Below are 19,990 nucleotides of genomic sequence, written 5' to 3' on the forward strand. Positions count from 1 at the left end.
GTAACAAATAAGGATTCTGACAACAGCCTAAAGTTATGAATGGATAGTTATTTGCGAACCAGCTTGTCAAGACAGATGTGGTATTTGTCAGTGCAGTGTGGGCTAGATAGGAAAAGCCAAATGAACAGAGCCAAGGTCTAAGTCACAACATTTTTCTTTTTCTTTCATGAGACCAAAAAGATGCTACAGTACTTCCTGAACAAACAACAACTCCAAAAGGGCAGGCTTCTTCTCAAATCGCTACCCCATGACTTTTCTTTCAGAAACAGTGCCTTTCTTCAGGAATAACCTGCTTCGTAATTACCAACACGTAGGTAGCTAGGAAGGCCTGAGGGAACAGGGATGCCCTCCCTGTGTGCAAAGAGGTGTGGAACATGCTGGTGTGAGAGAGACCACAGCTGCCCGTGGAGGGATGGAAATGCATTCAAACTCTTTCCAGAAGTCTTGAGCTTCCCAACATCCAGAAATCATTTTTCATTTGCCTGAAGTTCCTCAAGTCACTGTGGTTACAGGAACATCTAAGGCAAACCTTTCTGACTTATCAAGCAGCAGCAAACCCAAGTATTCATTTGAGAGAATGAAGGGGTGGTCCTGGTCCACAGCTTTCTCAGCTCCACGAGGCTTTCTCTGCTTCTAACAGATGCTAAATCCAGTAAACCCAATTCCTCTTGGAAGGCAGTATCTTCTCACACCAATGGTGTCACTGGGTTGTCCCAGGAAAGCCAGGATGTCACCTCACTGAGAGAACATCTTCCACTGTTAACCAGGACCCAAGGCCTTAGCATGGCTTCTCCTCTCTGTTTTCATTTCTACCCCTTAAGCACTTTGCGGTGACTCCTGATCAGTCCCTCCTCTTCATCTCATCCACCTTCTCCACCGGGACTTCTACTGCCTAATGCGATTCCATCATTGAAACCTTTTTATAAATGATCCACCTGACAGCTAAGAGGCTGCCGCGGCCAGTGCATGGTTACGGCGATGAAATGTGCTCTACCTGAGTCCCACCACCGCTGCCTGACCTGCCTCTGCCTTGACTTCCAACATCCTGGCTTCTTTCTCAGTCTGTCAATCACTGGGGTAGGTAATAAGGGACAGGGCACCTGTAAGGAGAGGTGGCACCAGGCCCAAAAGCACATTGCACAGAAGCCTACTCTGCACCTTAGCTTTTTTTGAAACCCCCCCTTGGTCCTTTGTTTGATTTCAGACTTTGTGACCCGAGAAGATAAAGAGGCAGGTGCTATGGACTCATGCGCACATTTGGAGAGATCAATGAAAATAATTTAAACATTTTTTTCCCTAAAAATTTACATAGCCTTTGAAACAGCTGGTAACATCTTAGCTGTCAAAAAAAAAAAAAAAATCAAAACCGGAAATTTTTCATTTTCAAGACTCTCTGGCTGGGAGGAGCATATCACGTGGACCTCCTGCTTCCTGTTCCCCAGGCAGACAGAACCAGGTGGAGGCTCCTGAGATTCACTAAACTGAAAAAGATTCTGAGGGTACATGTCACGCCTCCACTTAATTTTCCATGTGTTTCCAGTGCAGCTTCCGAACCATGTGTATACACATTGCTATTCTTTCATTCCACACATATTTAAGTGATTTCACTGACTCTACATATTTTTCACATTTTAGTATCTCTAAAAATCCAGGTCCTCTCTTATAATCAATGGCACAGGAGAGTTAATTGGTAGTGATGTCTCTTTCTTAGTGGCACATAAAATAACAGTGCATTTTAAAGTCAGTGGCGTCTGAGATTCCATGAATAATAGCTGCGGTGCAAAGAAGGCCTACTAATTGCCAAAGACAGCCACATTAAGTGCTTCACACACCTCATTCCTTTACAACACCCAAGGAGGCAGGTGTTAATTTCTCCATCTTTACAAATAAAGAAATGAAGGCCAGGTTTCAAACCCAGCCACAAAAAGCCAATAATGGCAGAGCCAAGATCTGAATCCAGTAGGAAGCAACTTAAATGTCAATGAGGCAGTTTTTAATAACTTGCATTGAGAGAGCTAAGTTGCTAACCAAAACAGGACCACTTTTTAACAATTGACACAGGCCTGGAGTAGGACTTCTTGTCTTTGATGCTACTGCTTCCCTTTCAGCCTCTGAGATTCCTTTGGTGCAATTCCCTTTTATTTATTCTCTTTCCTTTACTTATTGGGTCTGTTTGGCTCCAAAGTCCATGCTCATTGTACAACACCATCTTGCCTTCCCAAATAAATTAATCCTCTGAAAGAGACAAGAAGACTGCCCTATCCATCAAATTCATCCCAACTTTTGTAAAGAAAATGGTTGCAGTCAAAAGCCAAAGCTAGGGACTTGAGATATCACAATTTTTGTATCAACCAAGTGCAGAGAGAAAAGATGAATGTGTTAGAGGCAAGAAAAAAGATTCAAGGTTGTGTGCAAGACTTCAGAGTTATATTTCCTTTTCTGCAAAAAGAATTCAGAGTTTGTAAATGTAATTTTTGGTAGCAGAGGAGGTTTACCTTTCTCTTGTGGATGTACTACATCGTTTTTCAAGAGGGCAAGAAAAGTCATGTTCTGTATTTCCCGGGCTTGGTACTAGGGCTCTATTATCCGTGGTGACTGAAAGCCTTATTTCAATAAGACATCACTGATAGAAAGAGCTATATCCATGTCCTCAGATGTCAAAGGGAAAATATTAGTACTGACTTTATAGGATTGCTTGTGAGGATTAAAGAGTATATATATGTAAAATATCTAAAACTATGCTAGGCATATAGTAAGTGCCCAATAAAGTTTAGCTTTCATCATCATCATTATCATCATCATTTTCATGATTATCAGAAAAACCGGAAACAAGAAATGTGTGACTGTCTTAGCATAGCGATATGAGCCATCAGGGACATTTTCCCTGATAATGAAGGTGAAGAGATTTCATCTCTCCACATCTCTACACCTCCTTGAACTCACAGATCTTCCTTCCAGTGGTTCGATTTTACTCTCTAAAGAGAATGCTCATTCATCTGTCAAACATGTATTGAGCAAATACAATGTGCTAGGTCCCATAAGACTATAAATAAGTTAGATTCGGTTTCTGTTCTGAGGAAGTTTACAAACCAGTGAAGAAGACAGCCCGGAATAGAGCTACATGTTACTACCACTAGCAAAAGAGAATAGGCAGAGATAGTAGAGACAAACATCAGTATAGTGAGAGTGCAAATTAAATGAGACTAGGAAAATCAAGAAAGGTTTCTTAAGGAGGTAGTATCTGACTAAGCCTAGAAAAATTTTTAAAGGTGTCAAAAGATAGAACTCCAAGTGGAGTAAAAAGCATAAACAAAGGCCCAGAGGCATGAAAATTAATTGTCTAGTTGGGTAAAGGCAAAAAGGGTGATGTGACCAGAGTGCAGTTTTCATGCAGGGACTTCGTGATAGGAGGGGCTGAGCAAGGAGGAGAAGCCAGACCCTGAAAAGTCTGACTCAAAGAAGCCTAAACTCTCAGGGCCTTTTCATAGGACCAGATGGAAACATGGCAAATGACTGGCCTTGCCCTGAAGTGACAAAGGCCACCTAAGGAACAATCTGAGTGTGCAAGGGAAATAGATCCATTGAGTGGAACTACAAAGTAAAGAATGAGACAAGACATCCCAGGCTAGTGAAAATTGTTCACAGGGCATCACTTTAAATCGAATTTTCATATCTCTAAAAGCCAGACTCTGTTATAATCAATGGCACATTGGAGTTACTTGGCAGTGATATTTCTTTCTTAGCGGCACATAAAATAATGGTGCATCTTAAAGTCAATGGTGTTTGAGACCCAGTGAGTTAACAGCTGCCAATCCAAAGAAGGCCTACTAAGGGCCAGAAGCAGCTGCATTAGGTGTGTCTTCATACATATGATTGTCACCCTTTATATCCCTAGGAAGGAAGTGTTATAATCTTCATCTTTACAAGTGAAGAAACTGAGGCCTGGTTAAGTGAAGGGGCTCCTGTCTCCCGCACACTCAGCAGACTATTGAATGGGGACATGACGTGTGAGGCTTCGACCACCATATATGCAGAGAGTGCATCACAGTGAAGGGCAAGAAGGTACTTCAGAGATTGCAGGGAAGAGGTCAAGGGGCAGTTTTCTTCAGGGTCAAGGCCACCGAACCAATCCAGGAAGCAAAGTGGTGGTTTAAGTGCAGTGCGGTTAAACACCTACTTCTGGATATCTGAGGTTAGAAAAGAAACAAAACAAACAACCACCAAAAGCGCATGATGCAAATGTCTTCTAAACAGATGATGGAAGCAAACTTTCCAGTCTAAACAAACCCGTCCATGAATCCCTAACATGTTATTAAATTTAAAATAAAATACCTGGACAACATTGAATCCCTAAGTTAAAAACTATCTTTGTTTTTAAAGGATATTAAAAAAAAACCCAAAAATCAAAAAATGAAAGCACACCATATGCTTTCAAAATGACAATGGAAACAATTGTTTATCTCAGCCAGAGCCACATTTCATCAAGCTGTTCAGAATCTGCAAAGTGGAATACACCCTTGAGCAGAAGAGCTGCTGAAGTAGAGCAAGCACATCTGGCAAATCCAAATCCTCTCTCCAGGATCCTGGCAGCACCGGAAATGCTACATCGGGCTGGCTGGAAGGGCGATTTGCAGAGCTCTTCCGTGCAATCTCTTGCTTACCGCTCACCTTACCCCTGAACATATGGTGGAGGACAGAAGTAGAGGTGGGCCTGCACACTTCTCCCTCGGCCAGGCTCCTCCACTCTATTTTCCCGAACCTTCTAAAAAAGCAGCCTGAAGTGTGTTGTAATTTCTGGGCAAAGGCCTAGGAGTCAGTGACCTCCTTGGTTCTAACCCAGATTTGATGTGGGTTTAACACTGAGTCATTAGCTCTTTTTTTACATCTCCGTTTCCTCTAGGAAAAATGATCTGTCATTCTTTCATATCTTTATATGAAAGATGCTGCGACTAGGTTACATCAGCATCTTTTCACCAGGGAGAAGTCTTAATTCAAAAAATGCAGCTCCTTGAGTGGACCACAGGGGTCGCTGTAGAGACATGGAGGGCTCCCCCGCCCGCTTCCTTCTGGGAGGTCAAGTGGTCCCCAACTGCCCCTCAAGATTCGCAAAGCCCAGCCTCTACTAGGTGGTGAGGAGGGGTGTCCTCAGGAGAGGAATAAAGCAGGCTGGCCTCAGTTGGCAACAAAGACTCCTGAACTGCTTCAGTTATAAACAGTCTATTTCTTTGAGAATTTTTTCTCGTCTTTGAAAAGTAACAAAAAAAAAAAAAAAAAAAGGAAATCCTGAAGGAAGAGCATGTGGCCCAACTTAAATGTAACCACAATTAGGCACTAGAATTAGAACAAGCAATGATGCAATAAAAAGGGGGGAATTAAAGTTTGGTCTGTTGTGTATTAATAACTCAAATCATTCTGGAAGTCAAGGAGTTCAAGTCTGTCTTTGCTCAATCTCTCTCTTTCTCTCTCTGTCTGTCTCTCTCATACACCCACATACAAACAAACACACACAGAGAATCTTAAAAAATAAAGTAAAGCAAAGTACTTCTATGATCCAGCAATTGCTAATATTTTCCTCCACTGGGCAACTCGTCAATAGACCAGCAATTGGTATATAGAAAGACATATTCATGAATTGAATGCTAAATCACATTTCCCCAAACCATAGTGTCATTGGTATGCCATTCTACATTCCACAATGTCACTTGGAAAATTACAGAGGAAATAGAAAAGGAGATTGCTTGGTATTCAATATTTCACATCCATGTGAAACAATTACAAAAGAAATCTCATTGTGATTTTTCAGTCTGTATGTTTTAGTTTTATCCAATTCAATATGGTAGAATAAACCAACATGATTATTTACTTTCTTCTGTTGCCTAGCTTGGAGATTCCACTCTTCATTAACACAAACTGCTTATTTTCACTGCAAGGAAAACCCAAGATAATTCCTCACTTCTTTTTTCTCTGTTCTAACATCACACTGCTGCTGACTGAAGCTACTAATGGATGGGTCAACACCATTAGCCACACTAAATAAATGGGAAGTTTTGATGTCTCTAATTTAGGTGATTTAAGATTGCAATAATAAAGAATATACCATACAAAATGGTCTAATCCATACTCCATTTAATTAAGATAACCTTCGAATTATCCTCCTATTTAATGCTCTCATTTTAATATCCTTTGTTCAAAAAGATATTTTATTTTTATTATTACTTTTGAAATAATATTACTAACAGAATTCAGTTACACAAAATAAATACCAGAGCTATCAGGGCTTCTCAAGATTGGCATTACTGACATTTTGGTCTGGGTGATTCCTTGATGGGGGAGGGGAGGTCTGTCCTGTGCATTATAGAATGGTTAGAAACATCCCTGGCTTCTGCCCACTAAATGCCAATAGCACCCCTCTACCCCCCAGTCAACCAAAAATGTCTCCAGACTTTGCCAAATGTTCCAGTGGGAGTGGAGGGAGAAGAAGGGCATACCAAATCACCAGGGTTAGAACCACAACATGTGCTGATTGTTATAATGAAACAGGGAGAGGAAAGAAAGAAAATGAAACTTTTTGTCTCTTCCATTTTTGATTGTCCAAGCCACTACAGATTTTGCAAGTCAATTATTTGGATTCTTTCTGCATTTAAAGTAATCACTCTTTCTAAATTTCTAAAACTTCATGCAGTGTCTTTTGAATAGATATGCCTTGAACATCAAGTGGACTGTCAAACTACTAGAAGTCCACTAATTCCCAGTGGGCAAACTATCGGTAAACCTTAGCATAACTCCACTTTGAGCCTTAAACTAACAGCATGTGAAAAGATCAATATGAATAAATTCAAAACTAATCAGACCCCTTCTTTAAATGTTGACACAGTATTATTTATATCCCAGAAATACATTCTTGACTAAAATTCATCCTAGAAGACTGGCACCTGGCCAGTTCTATTCATATTTACTGTATTTATATAGTACACTTGGCCAAGGATAATATTTAAGACAAAATATTCCTGAGGGCATATACAATATCTCTTATATTTTTACTTTTAAATCTCCACATTGCTAAAAATATTTAGTCTGAACTTTATAAAATGTCCCATAAAGGGCTATCAGCAATCTGTAATGATATATAGCTCATTGAGTATAATTAGAGCATATTTGTAATACTTGAGCTGAAGTCACTCCCCGAACACTAATAAGTTGGTGGTAAAAAATGAACCAGTGATCTTTCCCATGCCTTCATCTCTGGGGCTTATGACCCTTGCCGGATTCACTGCAAGAAATGACAGGCACACTCCCTCAGTGACAGCCGAGTTAAAAGTTAAGCAGAAAAGTCCTAAAGAGGGAAAGTTGGTATATAAGCCAATGCTGTACTTTCAATTTGCTTTTTTAAAAATATGGGTTTTTTTCTTTTCTTCCTTTTCTTTGGAAGGATTCGCTATATTCCAGTATAACTAGAAAGTGCTGGAAAATCAGTTAACCTACTTTCTATAAAATTATCCACAGTCCTTGCACAGTAGTATCGAACCTGCTATTAATATGGCTTTCTGCTCCTAAACTTAAAGCCTGTATTTTCTGTATGAAAACTGGTAGTATATATTTTATCCTGGACTTACCAGAAATTTTAATTTATTTGGCAGCTAGGGATGAAAGGGAGAAGAGAATGCACACAATGATCTTAGATGCCATATTCTGAAACCCTCCTAATAATCTAGGAATTTTTCTAATTTGTTGATGACTGTGATGCTGGGTTGGACCATCTCAGCTCTTCAGACCAAAGTGTGCTTGAGAGAACAAAAAATTAACGCCCTCTTGGGTTACTTGCTCTCTCCATACCTATACAATAATAAGATCAGATCTCCTCTCTGTGTTATAAAAGTACTAGTGGTTTATTAGAGCTTCTGCATGTACACATTGAAGGATGAGTTATTTCAAGTTCTGCATAACATACTTGCCTGTCTGCCCAAATACCAGTAGAACCGATGCACGTGCTAGAGAAAGCAAACTGACTCAACTCCCTGCTCCAACTCAATGGTTTTGGACTAATTACAATGAACTTGCTCTCCTAATATCTCCTTGGCTCCACCCCAGATAGAAAGCTTTACTTCCCCAGGGGGATAACCAGGGTGGAGTATATTTATCACCATTGCTGTGGATAGTGCCATAATTACAATAATAAAATCATCCTGCTTGCCAGAATTCCCTGCCTCTGTTCTGCTATTGAACAAGAAGAGCAGAACCTGCAGCAAAATAAAGGTCACCAGAACGACTGGGGTTAGATGCATGGGCTGACATTCTGAGACCATCAAGTACAAGACATGGCAAGTCACAGGGCCAGGACTTGTCCAACTAAAAATAAATATTAACAAAGAAAAGCACCACCCTGCAATTAGAATCTCTAGGATAAAATTACCAAGATGGCTGTATTATCTATTTAGGCAAGACACAGAGATGTTGCAAAGGCAGCCAGCAAGTATATAGGGCATGGAAAGGGGAGGAGAGGAATGAGCAACCAATGAAAAGTTTACAACTTGGGATTTGGAATACACAAATGTACAAGTGATTTTTTTTTTCCTTTTCTTTTGCTTCTTCCTGGTATTTAACCCTCTCAGGTATCATAAGTTAACTGCTTCTCTGTCTCTGTCTCACTCTTTTTTTTGTTTTGTTTTGTTTTGTTTTAAGAACTCTGAAATAATTCTATGCTAACTGTCCTCTCCCTTGCCCCAAAAGAGCTCCACAATAAATCATTTCACTCCCATTGCTACTGTATGCCAGCTGGTTTTGAGGACACTGTTCTCAGAGACGCCAGAAGCCAGTTTAAAAAAAAAAAAAAAAAAAAAAATCCGGCTGTCTTCTACTCTGAGTTTTAGGAATGCACCGAAGTAACTATAGAAAGCCTATGAAAAGGCAGGAGCACGGTGCTCAAGGTTGAACAAGACCAACAATAAGCCCCTAAGAAAAATGAAAAATGATCTGCTACACCGGAGATTTTAAGAAGGCAGGTTTGGGTGAATTCTGAAAAATAACGTAAACTGAAACCTTTTTAAACGCAGTCAGAAACGAAGTTGTCCTTTCTGTCACTCCAGGTGAAGTCAAAAGGGGACGTGGTTACGAGAGTTTGCCATTGGGTAATTACACGCCCAGGGATGGCAATAGATACATCACGGATTGAGGGTTTCGAGGTAGGTTTCTCGAGGGGTCTCCACACCGGGTTTTGTTTCCGCGATGCTGACATTTTTTTAGGGGAGTTGGAGACAATAGGGAAGGCTTGGGGAACCAGCTGATAGGTCAGCACGGAAAGGGGGCGCCTTCCGGAGAGGCTAGTTTTGAGCCTCTTTTTTTTTTAACCCTTGCTGCACCAGTTCGGCGCGCTCCACGTCAATCGGAGCAAAGAAAACAAACCTACCAAGATTTCCCGGTTTAACTCTGCCCCAGGGAGCGCCTCTGGTTTGACAGGGGAGGGCTGACTCCAGGCTGGTGGCCGAGTAAAGAATTTCAGGGACGAGAAAAAGAGCGTAACGTCTTAGACAGGACTGAGGCGTTGGGGGAAGGGAGAGATGGAGAAAATAAAGCAGAAAGTTCACGTTTCAAAACCTGACGGTCTCAAGCACGCAAGTGGAAAGGAGGTGGACGGGAGACCGGGAAAAGAGCGACGGGCAAGCGGGGGAGGGAAGGGCGATCCCCGGGGCTGCTGCGGGTTTGCGAGCTCCCGGGCAGCGCTAAACCTCGGGGGATGGAAGCGAAGATCGGTACTTACTTTCGGAGGGGAAGAAGGGCGGCATGTCTATTTTGTAAACCTCCTTGGCGTAGTACTCCTCGTCGCTCCGCTCGCGCTCGCAGGCGGCCGCCCTCCGGCTCGCCTTCTCCTGGAGCAAGTCCCTGGTGCTGTTGTAGATGGAAATCACCTCCGGGGGGACTTCCTCGGGCTCAGGATAGTCTTCTGGGGGGCTGGTGAGCTTCAGCTTGCTCAGGATCTGCCCGCGGATCGCCTCGATCCTCTTGCGCATGAACTGGTCCATATCGAGTGTGCTGCAGGTAGACAGGCTGAGCGCGACCGTGACCAGATGCAGGAGCAGAAAAGCGCTCAGGACACAGTAGTGCATTTTTTAAAAAGGTGGAAAAAAGTTTTGGTTTTTTTTGTTTCTGTTTTTACAAAAAGTAAGAAGAAGAAAACAAAGAAACGAACAATTCTCTAAGTACAGACCAGGGAGAGTTGTTTGTTTGTTTGTTTTTAATGCGAAACTTTTGCAAACAATCGAAAGTCAGTGCCCAATAGAAAAATGTATCTTGCTTGATTCCTTTAAAAAAAAAAAAAAAAAAAAAAGGAAGGAAGAAAAAAGAAAAGAAAAGGCAAGGAGTTCCCAAAGTGAAAATATTAATACGGGATGGGCAGGGGGAACCCTGACTTTGGGGAGTAAGAAAAATTTTTCTTGGAGCAACCAGACGTGGGGGAAAAAAATAGACGAGTGGCTATTTAGCAGAAATAAATGTAGGAGGAGGAAATGGAGTTCAGTGTGTCAGTCTCGGGTGCGGAGTGGCGGATCTGAACTCGGCTCCTCCGGCCAAAAGGGAAGAGATGAAAAGGTCCCGGGGCTGGCAGCTGGCGAACTGACGGGAGGGGCGCCGGGCGCTCTGCAAGGGGGGCCGCCGAGGCTGAGCCTGGCAGTAATTTATATATTTAAAGAAGGAGCGGTTCGGCCCTGCCTTCCACTGCGGCGCTGGGAGCAGGAGCAGCAGCAGCTCGGGAGCGGAGAGGCGCACACGTGTGTGTGTGTGTGTGTGTGTGTGTGTGTGCGTGCGCGGGTGTGCGCGCGCTGGGGGCGAGCCCGGCGCGCCGCGGGGAGGCGGGTGCGCTTCGCACGGCGCTGGGCGCTCAGGACTCGGTCGGGTGCCGCGGAGGCCGCAGAGGCTGCGACGATCCTGCTCCGGGAGCTGCGCGCTGGGGCCTACACCCGGGCGGTGCGCGGACCCGCTGGGTTACTCCACGTTGCTGCTGCCGCCGCCGCCGCCGCCGCTGCTGCTGCTGGCAAACGCGTCCACTCTCCGGCTCCCTCCTTCTCCCGCTCCTCCTCTCGCTCGAAACGCCAACCCCGCCGCCGATCGGCCGCCGCAGCCGTTGCTCTCACCCCCTGCGGACCACAACGGCAGCCCCTGGGATGCGATGGGTGGGGAGTTTTATTCCTAAGGGGGTTGCGTAAGGGCTCCCCTGGACTCCCACCCTTTCCCAGCCTCTCCTGTTTTCTCCCCCACGTGGACTGTCTCCCTTAGGGCAGGTAGGCACTTGCCACCCAGAAATAGACCCTCTCTTTCTCCTCTTTTCTGCAGCCGGGCAGCCCGAGTTTGTTCCTGAATGACTCCCTAGACCGTTATACTAACGTTCTCCATCCCTCTCCCCCTGCCTCTTTCACTTGCTCTCTTGCTCTGCTACCTCTCTCTCTCTCTCTCAGTCTCTCTCTCTCTCTCTCTCTCTTTGGGAGCTTCTGGAGCCCCGATCAGAGCGAACCTTCTGCTGCCAGCAGATAACATCACGATCTTGCCGGGGAGGAGAGATTTATAAGTTCTCTCTGAACCACGTGTTTGCCTTCAACAAAGTGACGTGCTAGGATTACAGTCAGAAGTCCTCTCGTTACTTAGACCACGAGCTCTCCCCAAACCGTTGAGGGGGTGTGGAAATGAGGACGGCTGCGGGGAAGGGAGGAAGGAGGTGGAATGTGCGCCCTGACAACGGTGATTTACGGTATTTACTTTCTACGGTCATTTTGGACAGGTCTGTTGAAGGACAAGCTATCAAGTCTCCCGTTTTTACTTAGTGTGCCTCATTCACGGTCCCCCAGATTGAATCCCTGGCTCCGGAATGGGAGTGTTCCCTCCTGTGTCATGTGTACACGCGCACACGCACCTATGGAGGGAGCACCAGTCTACTCTGGGCCAGGCCAGTCCTGAAGTCATGCCTTCCAAGCTAGGATTCATGTCCTACCTTTTTAATTCTTCTGGGATTCCATAACAGGTTGCCATTCTAGAGCTTCTTATATTTGTTTGTTGTTTACAGTCTAATTCTCTGTGAACTGCTGGGAAACAGATCTTTTTTTTTTTTTTTAACCTAAAGAATAAGGCATATTTCTTTGTTTTACTGTTTTGAATGAATGAGTGGTCATCTTTATAATTTGCTGCCTAAGCCATTTCTTACATGGTTTTGTCTTCACCTTCTTCCTAGGCTGGACATTATCAACCAACTTCATTGTTTCCATAGCATTTATCCAGGAAGCTGGAATTTTAAGTGTTTGATGTCTACTATTATACACTCCTCAGAACTTGACATTTTTCTATTTCAACCAAGTCCAAATTAGATGAACACAAGAATAATTCTTACCACTGTTCAATTTTCCCTTTTTATTTTACCTTTACTCAAAGTCAACATTTTCATTTCAGCATGACTCTCTAGCCATACTGACCAGGCAGATGATTTAAACTGGAAACTCTGTTGAGCTTCCCCCAAACTCAAGGTCTTTGTATTATTCCCTAGTTCAGATGTTCCCTAGTTTTGACTTTTCACAAAAAAACTTTCTACAACTTTTAGAACTTACCCTTTAGATGTGTATGGAGCCTATATCATTAGTAAATAGAGGGCTGAATAAATAGTAATAACAATAGCTAACATATACTATAGTTAGTGATATTGTATATATATATATATATATATACACAATGATTTAATCTTCACAACCACCCTATAATGTAGGTATCATTATTATCCATATTTAGCAGACAAGGAGACTGAGGTACAAAGAAGTACTTTGTTTTGCAATCTGGATCCATTGCCTATGTTCCTACCTACTATATACTGCTAAGAAACCCAGGTCCCAGAATATGTTCTAACAAACAGGGCTTCTGGGGTCAAGTAAGTCTGGGAGATACTGGGTACTCTATTGCCATCTTACAGATGCGTAATTCCCATTATCATGTTAAAGGCTCTGGGAATCCTGCAGAAAACTTTTTAGCTTTTTTAACCCAGCATTTTCTCAATTCCCTTGAACATGCAATTGTTTTCCCCTATTAACATACATTAAAAAAATCTGGAATAAAGGAATTGTTCCAACTCATTTCTGAATAATTCTGAAAATTATGTATAACTCAGCATCAGCAGGTTCCTTTCCTTGAGGCCAGTTTTGAATTGAAGCAACTTGAAACGAGTTAGACCACCAGCTACCATCCCAATAACCAAAGCAAAATAAAATCACGAGGGCTACTGTCAGACTAGTAGTTCCACCAAGTTAAGTTATCCCTTTGAGTTCTGTTGGAGAACTGCAGTAATCTAGCTCTACAGAAAGGACAAAAGGACATTCCTACACCTGGGGCAATTATAGAACATAGAGCAAAAGGTACAAAGGAGAGCTACTGAGTGAAGGTGTTGCTTTGAAATATGGCTGGTTACCTGAGTTAGCTATTGCCATATTTGACATAGGTTCAACTTCCCCACAAGCCAGTGAGTATCTCTCAGTGTTCACAGACTACCTTCTCGGTATACACACAGATACATCTTAGGCTAAAAAGATTCATATTCAAATGTAGACTGAGCAGCAAAAGTCCACTTACATCACTTCTAGGAAAACAACTTAAGCCGTAAATTCTTCTGATGATCATCCTCCTTCCCAACATAAACACTGTTGTTCATAGTACTCAGTCTGTTGAACACTTACTGTTTACTTACCAACCCCTTAGACCTGAGACCCCTGACCTATGCATAAGAGGATACTTTATGGGTAAGTATAGTAGCATGAGTATATCCAGAGAGGAGGAGCATCTTTCCACCTCTCAGGTGAGCAGTTCTCTGAAGATGTAATAGGTAAGACTGCAAGAGCTGTCACCCTGGTAACCAAAAGTGAGTCCTTTCTTCTATTAAATAATGCTTTTAAGGCCTTTCCATCTCTATATTGAAGAAACATTCACTACATAGAGATTTTATTATATGCTAGGAACTCTTTACACTCTTCGTGGTAAAAAGGTATTTAAACTAATATACCTACACTATCTTGATTACCTCAAGGAGACAGGGGAGCACAGTGGTCAAAAGGGCAGGCTCCAAAATCAAGACCTCTCTCCTATTCAAATTCCTATCACTTTCTGGCTTTGTAATCCTAACCAAGTTACTCTGTATTAGTTTCTTCATCTATGAAACAAGGGATAATAACATAGTAACAACCATGTAAGATTATTGTGAGGATTAAATTACACAAGGTACAGAAGGCACTTATAACTAAACCTGGCACTTAGTATATGCTGATTAAATGTCACTTACCATTATCTTATCCTACCACTTGTTCATTTCCGGTAAGGAATCTATAATAAAGCATATCTGGTCTCTACTCTTTCTCAAATAGAATTTAAAAACCAGGGAAGACCCCAAGAAGAATTTGCTTTTGGTCATGCCTCCTAGCAGTTTCTGTAGGTACATGTTTATTATTTTAAACATTATGGTATTATGCTCCCCCAGTAATTGCAGGAGGAAAGGACAAGAAAACACACTTTGGGTAAATAAAACACTAAATGACTACCCAAGTTCAGTTAAGCATTCAAGATTAAGGTCCCTTATTATTTAACACCCTCAAATGAATTCTTTGTTTCCAGATTAGTGAGGCAGAGAGTGCCTGCATTACAGCCATTAGCCATTCTATACTCATTAATGGGTCTATTCACGTAAGTAACATGTAATTCCTATAAGAGGCTGAACAAAACAGAACTATCATCCCCACCCTGGAATTTTACCCCTGTGGATCCTCAGCACAAGCTTACGATCTAATAGGTCTTTCCTAATTCTGATTAAAGAATAACTTCATTTGTAACAATTTCGAAAGCCTCCCCAATTATTTCAAGCATGAAAAACAAGGTGAGGAAAAGAAATAAATAGAATTCCTGTAATTGATTACATTTTTCTCCAAATAATGACAATAAATGCAAAATAACCCTTTAATATGAAAATATACCAAAAAGCCTTTTAAGTTCTTACTTACAATTTTATCTTTGATACCACAATTCAAAAACAATGTTTGGTGTATATTTTGTCTCATGTTCTGTACATATTTCTATAGATAAATTTATGTGCTTAGAATAATGAAATGGAAAGGTTAGTGATTTCCTCATGAAAAGTAACCCAATTATTGTTTTCTATCTATCAATTAATCTAAGGAAAGAGTGATAATGAAAAAGGAAGGAAGAATGGGCAGAGAGGAAAATAGGAAGAGGAGAGAGAATAAGGGCTTAAAGAGATTAGAGTTGGTAAAAGACAAAGGGGTAAATGCAAGAGAGAGGTAGGGCCAAGAAAAAGCAGAGCATATGCAGCTTTAAAGAGATAAACTCATCACACTCTAATGATACACCGTGGGAAGATTATCTCACCCTTTGGAATTATGATTAGCTGATTGGTTACTGCCTGTGGCTTCTGGGCCACTCATATCTCTACATTTTCAGCTCTGGGTGAGACTTCCAACAAGAGGAAAATCTTTCTTTGGGAGGCAGTCTCACAGTGGTCTGGGCAATGTCATCCCCAAGATCTACTGAAATTAGTTACAGCCTCTGGTTTCTCGCCCCTGGTGAAATTCATCCATTAAGATAGCATTTAGGGACTGATATAAATAAATGAATATATGGCAATAGTTAGCATATAGCAAAACAGTATGGATATGTGCTTAATAAAATGCTGTTAGAAAAAGAAGCCAGCAGGAGAATTTTCCTTAGTTTTAAGGGCAGTGTGTGACACTGTAACAGAATCTCTACCCCTACTTCACTTACCCCACCATTGTAGCAGTTCACAGATACACTCACAAAGCAAGAGGCCAGATTGAGGTGCTGGGGAGAAAGGGAGTGTTTCAGCCACATAAAAATAAAAGTAGACGATGAGGAAGGAAAAGAGAAGGCAAATGATAGAGAAAATGCAATTATGTTCTCATGATTAAAATGAGTATGACATTATTTTTGTTTTTATTCAATCTCACTTGTGTATGAAAAGTAGAATTATTTTTTAAGATATACGTGGTCTTTAAATGAATTTGTCTGTCATCATCTCAGTGGGCTTCCCAGATTGGATAAAATTCCAAATGTGTAAATAAATTTCCACTAGCAAAGTTACCAAACTATATTTCAAACAACTTTGCCTTTTTACTGCCTAAATTAACCTGCAGTTAAAAAAACGAAAACAAAACAAAAACCAAAGGGCAACAGTAATTGTATAAAAAAAGAAAACCTCAACATAGTTTTTTATGATAGAAGGAAAAACTAGTATTTTAAAAAGCAAAAGTATAAGCATACAACAGTATTTTTAAAAGCACAACTATATAGATGGTTATGATTTATAAAACTAGAAACCAGACCACAAACTCTCACTGATGATTATTTCAAGTCTTAGATAGAAAAGAAAGTTCTAACACTTAAAGAAAGTTTTTATAACTAGAGTAACCACATAATTTATCACACAAATCCATGCATTTGTGAGAGTAAAGAGGATGTCACTCATAAATACATTAAGATATAAGGGGTAAGCCACAACTGTTCCCAATAGTTACCCTATTTAAAATGAAGCCACTTTAAAATCTAAATCTGCATGAATATATCAGTTAGACTTTCATCTTTTTCTGTTTACTATGGTGATACTATATTTTGCATACTGTCAAGCCTTTTTTTTTTTTTTTTTTTTTTTGCTTTACCTATGCAGATTTTAAAAATCACTATTGGAGCTATATTTTGAAAATGTTTACTTGCACAATTTTAGCATTAATAATATAAACCTGTACTACCACAAAAAATGAAGCCTCCAAGAGGTGCTAGGTCAATATTCTCCTGAGCTCCATGAAAGGAAGGATACACAGACAGGAAGGATAAATACAATCATAATTGGGGATCAACACAACAAGCCTTTCATGTATTCTGTATACAGCCAGAGAAATTCATTTTTAAGTTTTGGAAAATGAAAAATAGACAAAGAATCTCAAAGGTAAAATATGAGTTCTGCCCCCTTCCCATTTTAGTGCCAGTACAGAAAAAAAGAACCATGTGTTTCTGTTTGTTATCTGGTGCTCACAGCTCACATAATACTGACTTTTTACATGTTGATCTTTCTGGTTTCATAAACAGTAACTGCATCACAAACCCAGGGACAACCTGAAAAGCTAACCTTACAAATCAAAGGGTTGTTTCCTGTTAACTTGAAAATTTTTGTGATCAGGATTCCTACAGTTTGTGGTTTCCCTTCAGATTATTTCAGTTATATCAATATGTGTCCTTTTAAGTGCAAAGGCAATATCCTTACAGTCCCTAGCAAGTGGCATAAACCTAAGAAATAAATCCAAAAGTGAGTATGTCACTATGACCTGAAGATCAGCCCTGCACAAAAACAATTTTAGCTGCTGGGTTATTATAGACAAGTTTTTGGTATTTGTTCCTTTAAGAAGTCTTTGTCTTATAATTTTAAATTATTTAAGGTCATTAAATGACAGACTGATACAAGGTCAATCTGGTTATTTGATCAGTTGTAACAATTAAATCTAATCAACGTCACAGTTATGCTGATTGTTCAGAAACTAGCCACTTATGGTTATGGGGGAAAAAAATTTTATCAGTTGATTCAATGATAGCCTAAATCATGCCACCTAGAGGAGAGCAGTGGAATGTCTTACAACTTCATACTGTAACATAAATTGATTTGCAATTCATTGATTTATAATTTTCCATTGATTTAATGTTAAGGCACATCAAATAAAAATTATACTTTCAAATGAATATTGTAAAACATGTATTTTTAGAAAAGATGCTAGAGCAATAATAATGGAACATCCTTAATTATAAAATTGTACTTATCTATGATCTAGACAATGACATTCTAAGGTAGAGTCTAGTCCTCATTTATAAAGCATAATTTGAACATCTAAATTCTCAGTAGCAAACATGTCAGCCACTTACACTCTTGAGTCATCTAATGTCATTAAGTGACAAACAGAACCATATAGCCAAAGTATTATCTTAGTAATAAAAAAAACCAATGTATAATTTCCAATAGACACAATTATTGGACACTACTTCAGCAGTTACAGTAGTTCCATTTCTACAGCATTTAGATAATGAAAATGTAAAGTTTTAATTATCAGACATGCTCAGGCAAGACCTATAATGAATTCTCCAATAACACAGTGTATAATAAATTGACAGCAGCAGTCAAAATGAGCCCCGGGGTGATACGTTCACTCTAACTTACCACTGCCAGGAATATTTTCACCTTTTTGATACAGGGCATCTACCTCTATCTTCCACTGGGCATAGGTTCATGTCAGGCCTAAACGGGCCTGAAAAATTGAATGCCCTTTTATTTTTCCAGAGCAGAGTTCAATTTCTAGAATCTCATTTTCTATAAAACGTTAATATCATCTAAAATGTGAAGAATCATTGTTGTGTATAGCAGCTCTGTGACTTCAGCCTGGATTTAGCTATACTACCTGTGTGACCTTGGGCAAGTTATTTAAAACTATTGCTGGCCGGGCGCGGTGGCTCACGCCTGTAATCCTAGCACTCTGGGAGGCCGAGGTGGGCGGATCGTTTGAGCTCAGGAGTTCGAGACCAGCCTGAGCAAGAGCGAGACCCCATCTCTACTAAAAATAGAAAGAAATTATATGGACAGCTAAAAATATATATAGAAAAAATTAGCCGGGCATGGTGGTGCATGCCTGTAGTCCCAGCTACTCGGGAGGCTGAGACAGGAGGATCCCTTGAGCTCAGGAGTCTGAGGTTGCTGTGAGCTAGGCTGACGCCACGGCACTCACTCTAGCCTGGGCAACAGAGTGAGACTCTGTCTCAAAAAAAAAAAAAAAATAAAACTATTGCTTGCTTCCTCACATGTACAATGAGGACAGTTAGAGCACCCACCTAACAGGGTTATTAGGAAGACCATGAGTTCAAGGGCATTATAAGACCCTTAAATAGGATCTGGCATACAATCAACGTTGTATGACTGTATGCTGTTATTATTGCTTGTCCTATTCCAACTTTTACTTGAATAACTGATGGGACTATGCAAAATTAAGATGGTTTAAAATGGCAATGACATTTTTTAAACAAATAAAACAGAAGTTCTCATTTAAAAATAAATTTTTATTAATCAACAAGCACAGGAAACAGGTAACACATGAGAAGGGAAAGAGTCAAATTTTTATGTTCAAAATTCATTGTAGGGTAATTAGAAAAGAACATGGTTTTGTATATCATTAAATGTCAGGATCATTATATTCAATGTGAGACCTGTCAAAAATTATATTCTTTTAAAAAAATATTATATTCTTATATTCACTTCATGCATTTTTGGCATTTAAAAAATTTACTTATACTATCTGTAATGTGTTTAACCTTGCTTTTTAATATATCCTTGACATGGGGTTTTTACTGGTATTCACAGCCACCATTTTAAATGGTGGTAGAAAAGTAGAAGTACCATAGTTTATGAAAAATGTCCACATATCACTGAACCTATACATTGTTTAAAATTTTCTTGCTATTAAAAACAATGCTATAATACTATACACACGGTATTTTCTGTAATCAGGAGCTTTTCCTGAAGAGGATTTCCAGAAGTAGAATTAAAAGGTCTCAGTAAGTATCTACCATCTGACAGACTTCAAGTTTTTGTGAAAGGAACCCTTTATCTAGAAGGATATTTACAATTACATAGATCACAAATGAATGACAAATCTCCTGCCACACACCAGGTCCTCCAAATGCCATAATGGAGAACATCTCTTAACATCTATGTATCAGGCACTGTGCTAGACACTGTGCATACGCTATTCTAATCCTTACAATATAAACCATTTATCATTATACTGGATTTACATGTGAGCTTCAGGAGTTTAAGAAATTCGTACAAGGACACATAGCTAATAGACTCCAAACTGAACTCAGTTCTGATCCCAAAATTATGCTGTCTTTCATCTAACAATGAATGCCGATATTTCTTAAA

At 40.4% G+C, this 19,990-nt stretch overlaps 1 protein-coding gene across 2 annotated transcripts in view; it reads right to left on the bottom strand.

Annotated features, from left to right (window-relative positions):
• Positions 1-10,100, bottom strand: part of TGFB2 (transforming growth factor beta 2) — a 76,511-nt gene extending 66,411 nt beyond the window's left edge. For both annotated transcript variants that reach the window (XM_069459522.1, XM_069459521.1), the window contains exon 1: positions 9,755-10,100. In XM_069459522.1, coding sequence (XP_069315623.1) covers positions 9,755-10,100 — 346 coding nt within the window. The remainder of the gene's footprint in view (positions 1-9,754) is intronic.
• Positions 10,101-19,990: the final 9,890 nt, after the last annotated feature.

This window comes from Eulemur rufifrons, chromosome 27 (assembly GCF_041146395.1).
Source record: "Eulemur rufifrons isolate Redbay chromosome 27, OSU_ERuf_1, whole genome shotgun sequence".
In the NCBI taxonomy this organism is placed as follows: Eukaryota; Metazoa; Chordata; class Mammalia; order Primates; family Lemuridae; genus Eulemur; species Eulemur rufifrons.